Raw genomic sequence first — 6,646 nt, 5'->3', positions numbered from 1 at the left:
TTCAACCAATTACTTTTGTCTTTTAGTTGTTTGATTTGCACTTTTGTTAGATCCATTTCTTTCTTGTTTTTCAATTTGACTTTTTAATTAAAAGCAAAATATCGACTTTCAGAGAATGAAGAAGCAAGTGTTTTCTCTTCACTTCAGTTTTCACAAAGGAATCTTCCGATATTTCTTTATTCTAAATTTTCTTCGTCAAATCAATTAATTAAGAAGAACGTTATCTGGGCCCATAACCTGTTAAATTTCTTGTCACGTAGATCGTTTAATTAATTGATATAATATTGAAAAACATTAAAAGATTAGAAATAAACTTAGCAACGTTCTTGACTTGTTTATTGTGAATTTAAACTGCTCGGAATTGTAAATGACTCTAAAATGACTTTTAAAAAAACATATTGATTTAGTTTTAATAAAAATAAATAGAAACATAGGTATAATTAACAGGGTCAAAAATCAATTTATATATAACGTTTTATTGTCATTTATTATGCTGTTATCTTTTTGCATTTATTCTATGAAAATCTTGTTTGGGAAAACTTACTTATAAAACTTATATACTTATAAAACTTATATACTTATAAAACTTATATACTTATAAAACTTACTTGCAAAAAATATATGTATTGCAAAAAAGAGTGCTTAAAATTATTTCTTATAAAAAAAATAAATATTGACATTTTTAGTAAACTAAAAATCGTTACCTATATACGAATTAAAATATTTTAAATCGTGTAGCTTCATTCATAAAATTTTGAACAGTAATAGTAAATTCATGGACAAATACCTGCTAGAATTTTTTGTTAAACAATCTCAGGATGATAAGTTGGCATGTACGAGGTCGGCATACAAATGACTGAACTCGATAATAACATTCTTAACACATCAGTAATTGGCATCCTACGTTCTCATTTGCATTCATACAACATTGTTTATAGCACAACCGTTTGTTTTGTATACAACAATTTTGGTACTCATAGTGACACCATGCTCGTTCGTTTCACGAGCCTAGCAATGATGTCTTCGTTAATGCTGATATTGTTACGGAAATAACATCTAAGATTCAACCTGGCGACAGTTTTATTTAAATGTCTTTTGCTATCAGACGGGCCAAATGTGAAAATCTCAGCTGGCAGCCTTTCAACGTCTTGTGTTATGCTTGATGTCATCTGGTGTATTTTTTATTTCTTTTAGGCTGAGTGATTTGCAAAAAATATTTTCAAAGCCTCAGTTTGGTATCTCTGACAGAACCGAATAGTCAAATGAATATTACTCATTGGGTGGTCCGTAAAAATGTTCAGCCCAGCCATTTCTGATGAGCACCAAACCACCCAACAAACACACCGGAATGCTACCTAAATTTGCTAGACCACAAACATCTCAATTTTCGATGAAAAGATCTTGAATTGTTTAGATCTCCAGCGGTTTGAATTTTGTGAACTCTTTCTTTTATTTGGCAAAACGTTTTCAAAGCATCGTAAGTTTAAAAACGATGTTTTCTTTGCACAGTTTATTCTGCCATCAACCCGAGCAAGATGCACACCACATTAAATTTAACAATCGACGGGCTTCCTTGTCTTGATCGTCCAATGTTACGAAAACGATGGTTTTGATGAGTAATGATATGACCAGAGGTTGTAATGAGAATGGCTTTGATGAGACGTACGTTGTGAAGGTCACGCTGCCTTGTGAGGACATAACCAATCAAATGCCAATGACACAAACGTAGATGCTTCTAATTAGTTTTCATTTAATTAGACTGCAGGTAAACCGTGTTGGTCACAACGAGATTGTTTTCAAACAGAACTCAAGATGCAAAGTTCGCCAATTTCGTGATGCCCGAGTACATTATTCCGATTCCAGTCTGCGCATTGAAGTCACCCAAGATAAATAGCAAATTAACAGAGCCACAACAGAATTTTTTGTCAAGCGATGATCTACACGTGGGCGCGTAACAACTGATTAGCGTAGCTACATTACTATTGGCTAGGTTTAGTTGCATCTTTATCAAGCAAGTAAATATATTCACAGACAAGAGGCGAGTTACGGATAGCAAAACCAACTCTTTGCGTTCCTGTCTTACCGACCGGATGACTTTGACAAAAACTGCACAGATGCAGAGATTCTAGACTCACTCAACGTGGCAAATTTACGTGCTATAAGGGCCAACTGACGCTCATGACGCTTTTTGTAGTCTATTTATTTATTTATTGACAAAACTGCCCAGAGGGCCATAATAACCACTTATCTAGACAAAAATAATAAAAATAACCAAGTTCTATAAAATGTACGTCGAAACAAAAAATAAGGATTTCGACAACACGAAGCTGTTTTAATTCATATTTATTATCATTATGTGTCATCCTAGGCTTACAACGTTGTTTCGACATACAGTCATCATCAGAGCCTGGTTTTACGAAATATCAAAAATTGAATTATAATTTAAACATTAAAATCAAGAAATTTGATGAAAAGTACAAGAGATGAAATTATGACGTTGTAATTAGAAAATTAGAAATATAAAAATGTAAAATATGAAAAATGTTACCTTGTAATAAAATATTGCAATAAAACAATTAACGGTTTTAAACGAATGAAATTAAAACAAAATTATGAAAATAAGTAAATAAAATTGTGTAGAAACGTATGATAAACCAATTTAGTTAGACGGGAAAAACAAATGTTTCGTGGCGGGATGATATTAAAAGTGAAAGTCAGTAAGACGGTATAAAAAAGGGAGAATGTAAAAATTAAAATTTATTATTATAATTAATAAACAATTTAGATAAAGATAAAAAATTAAATTTGAAACAAAATAAAATGACGTTATTAAAATAAGTATTATAGAAAGATAAGTAATAAAAATATATATGACTATGTCGAAACAACGTTGTAAGCCTAGGATGACACATAATGATAATAAATATGAATTAAAACAGCTTCGTGTTGTCGAAATCCTTATTAAAAAATTAATTAATGCAAAATGGGCAAAAATATTTATTTAACGATATTTGAAAAAAAATATATATATATTAATTATAGTCTTTCACCAGCATATACATTTATTCATTGTTTATTTATTGACAAAACTGCCCAGAAGGCCATAATAACCACTTATCTAGACAGAAATAATAAAAATAACCAAGTTCTATGAAATGTCCATCGAAACAGAAAAAAAGTAAATTAGAAAAATCATAGTTTACATTGATAACACATCCTCGTGAAATAGTACAATAAAAAAAATGAATATTATCTGGGACAAAAGGAAAACATAATATTGATAGTTATTTAATGGTTAGAAATTTATTTAAATCGAGAGAACGCAACCGATTTTTGAAGAAAGCATATGAGGTTGAAGAAACGACATCTGCCGGCAACGTATTCCATATTCGAATGATTCGGTTGCAGTAGAAATATTTGGTTGAGTTGTCACTAATGTTGAAATCACGCAATTTGCTTTGATGTCCTCGAGTTGATAAGTACAGTGATGGAATGAAATGTCTATTTAGGTCAGTTTGAACGAGGTTATGAAGTATTTTGTAGAGAAGGCATAGATCAGAAATCAGCCTACGACGCTCCAGAATATCCATTCCAACCGCATGCAATCGAGACAGGTATGAGAGATGATATAGAGACGGAATAGATTTCGTAAATCTTCTCTGTACACTTTCAGTTTTGTTATTTGGTATTTGTAATGTGGATTCCACACAGATGAGGCATATTCAACCAAAGGACGTACGTAAGTGTAGAAAGCTTTAATAAGTAGGCCCTTGTCCTTGGAGATAAAACATCTGGTGATTAACCGTGCACGAGAGGAAGCCTTGTGAGCAATATCATTGACATGAAGATTAAAATTGAGTTTATTGTCGACAATTACACCTAGGTCCTTTAAGTGGTCCATGTGTGATAAATAGTGATGACCATTCGAAAATTGATGAGGAACTGTATTAGATCTGGTTGAAGAAAGAAAAGTGTAATGAGAACATTTATCAGGAGATAGCGGTAGCTGCCATTTTGTACTCCAAGTAACTATGTCATTGATCACTTGTTGAAGTAGAACTGAGTTGGATGAGCAGCAATACAACTTAATGTCATCCGCGAAAAGTAAAATTCTAACAGAATTGGATGGGTACACTCAGCTATATCATTTATGAAAATCAAGATTAGGGTGGGTCCCAGGATGCTACTCTGAGGCACACCACTAGTAACTGATACTGGGGTTGACAATTTATCTCGAATTCGAACGAGCTGAAAACGTTCGGATAGAAAATCAGTCAGCCAGGAAAGGAGATTACCGGTAACTCCATAAGCCTTTAGTTTATCGACTAGTTTGGTGTGCGACACAGAATCGAAAGCTTTCTGGAAATCTAGGTAAATCACATCACAACATTTCTTTTGTTGACGAATAGACATCCAATTGCTAAGAAATTGTAGCAAGTTAGTACATGTGGATCGAGCAGGCAAAAAGCCATGTTGGAAGCTGGAAATTAATTTGTTGACAGACAAATATAATAACATCGGTTTGTTGATGATTTTTTCCATTACTCAGCAACACGAGCTGGTAAGTGAAATTGACCTGTAGTTACCCGGGCAATGGATGGACCCTTCTTATGGATCGGAGTAACAATTGCTGTTTTCCATCTGGTAGGAAGTACATTGTTTTTAAAGGAAACATAAAAAATGTGACACAGTGGAATTGCCAAACTTGAAGCACAGCTCTTGAGCAATATATTGGGTATACTATCTGGTCCCATCAAAGACGTACTCTTCAAACTACGCAGAGTTGTAAATACCACCTGAGGGGTGAAACTAATATCATCCAACAGCCTAGTAGTACGAGAAGGAAGGGAACCAGTCGTTGTTGTTATCAATTGTGAACACAGAAGCAAAGTATTTGTTGAATGTCTCGGCCATTACCATCGGATCATAGGTTGTGCTGTTATCGTTTAGTCTTAATCTGTTGACAGAGGGTCGAGAAAATAGTTTTTTGTTAACGTATCGATAAAAACCTCTGATATTTGATTTGGACAATAGATTTTGTTCACTGGCCATCCAGTAGTAATTGGCTAAACTGGAACATTTCCTCGACATTGTGATATAAAGTTCTTTATTTTTGAAGCTAGAAGAGAATTTCCACTTTCTCCAAAAATGAAGCTTTACTCTGTATGAGAGACGTAACGGATTAGGAACTTCCTGCTTACGAGAACTTTTTTTGTAGGTGTAAGGAACGTAAGTTGATATTGCAACATTGATTATCTCCTCAAAGAGCTCCCAACAGGTATTAACATCAAAGAGGTACTGGAACAGGTGGTCCCAGTTTATGCTCATGAAAAAATCGTTCATTCCTATGAAATCTGTTTTGTTAAAATTGTAGAAAGATATGCAATTATTTTGACTTGTATCCACTGTGCCGCAGGCAGTATAGCTAACTTCAAATAAGATGCAATTATGATCGCTAGACCCAAACGGACAGGACACATTCAAATCTAAAAGTAAGCCTGGATCATCTGATAAAATTAAGTCTAAAATATTACTTTCTCGAGTCGGTCTGTCGACAAGTTGATGTAGACCTAGTTCGTTGAAGAGCTCAATGAATGTATTGTAAATAGTATTATTAGGTGCGGAGTAATTAACCCAGTTGATGTGAGGAAGGTTGATATCTCCCATTAAGCAGACAACACCACCTTTGCAGAGTTCTTTTATACATCCCACACTGTCAAATGCATACTGCTTAGCTGAAACGTCAAAACCACCACTACGGTAATAGGAAATAATTCGATTATTTGGAGCGAGTCACGTTTCTATAACAGAAAATATATCTGAGTCATAAGTTGACAAAAATAAACTGAGGTCGTTTGTTTTCTTTTGTAGGCTACGAACGTTAGCCAAGGCCAAACAAAGGTGCCCATTTCTAATTGATTGAATGAAAGGACTGATCATCAGCAGGTTGCTTGTTGTTTGCTTTATTGGGACGTCTCTTCTGTCTTTTTAGAAATGCTTTCTCTGCCTGCCTCTTGGAGAGATCTGGATTACAGTAGATATTTTTTGTCGCTGGTGATGAGCGGAGAATCTTTGATGATGCAATCAGGTCTTCGGTTGCTGATAAGTTGCTTAAAGTCACACACAATTTTGACTTTCCAATAAGACGAGTTCTTACAATCTGAGGTTTGATAGGAAGGTGGTTTTCACAAATTGAAGAAACCATATCTTTGTCATTACCTCCCTGTTCAAGTTCAAGCTCGGAAATGATAATATTGTTTGACCGTTGCTCATCATCTTTTCGCTCTTGTTCCACATTCCAAAGAGCCCTAGTCATGGTTTCAAACATTGGAGTTTCATTAAGCTTTGTTACTTGTTGTTGGCGTGCGGAAACGCTATTGCCCAATGTGGACAAAGTAGCATGAAGCTGAGTCATGGAGTCAGTTAAAGCATTGGACATGCTCTTAACCGCACGCTCGAAACTGTTACTTAATGACTCAATTCTTAAAAAAGTTGTTTCGAAGAGCTGGCTCATTATTTTTTCAGAATGAGCGAGTGATTTACGTAGGTTATCATTTGATTGTTCAATAATTTTTGATAGGTTCGCGTCGGACTCATCCAGCAACTTGTCTAGGTTGTTGTTTGAGAGCGTAATAACTTTTACCAT

At 34.4% G+C, this 6,646-nt stretch overlaps 1 protein-coding gene across 1 annotated transcript; it reads right to left on the bottom strand.

Moving 5' to 3' along the window:
* Nucleotides 1-3,562: 3,562 nt before the first annotated feature.
* On the bottom strand, nt 3,563-6,646 carry HELRODRAFT_169142 (hypothetical protein; the record flags this gene model as incomplete). The annotated part of the gene is made up of 3 exons (XM_009015014.1): nt 3,563-3,820; nt 5,635-5,755; nt 5,934-6,646. The coding sequence occupies 3 exons, from the start codon at nt 6,644-6,646 to the stop codon at nt 3,563-3,565; spliced, it is 1,092 nt and encodes a 363-aa protein (XP_009013262.1).

The sequence above is a fragment of the Helobdella robusta genome (genome assembly GCF_000326865.2).
Source record: "Helobdella robusta unplaced genomic scaffold HELROscaffold_15, whole genome shotgun sequence".
Classification (NCBI taxonomy): domain Eukaryota; kingdom Metazoa; phylum Annelida; class Clitellata; order Rhynchobdellida; family Glossiphoniidae; genus Helobdella; species Helobdella robusta.
Note: the sequence above shows the minus strand (reverse complement) of the source record. Positions and strands in the feature narration are given on the sequence as shown.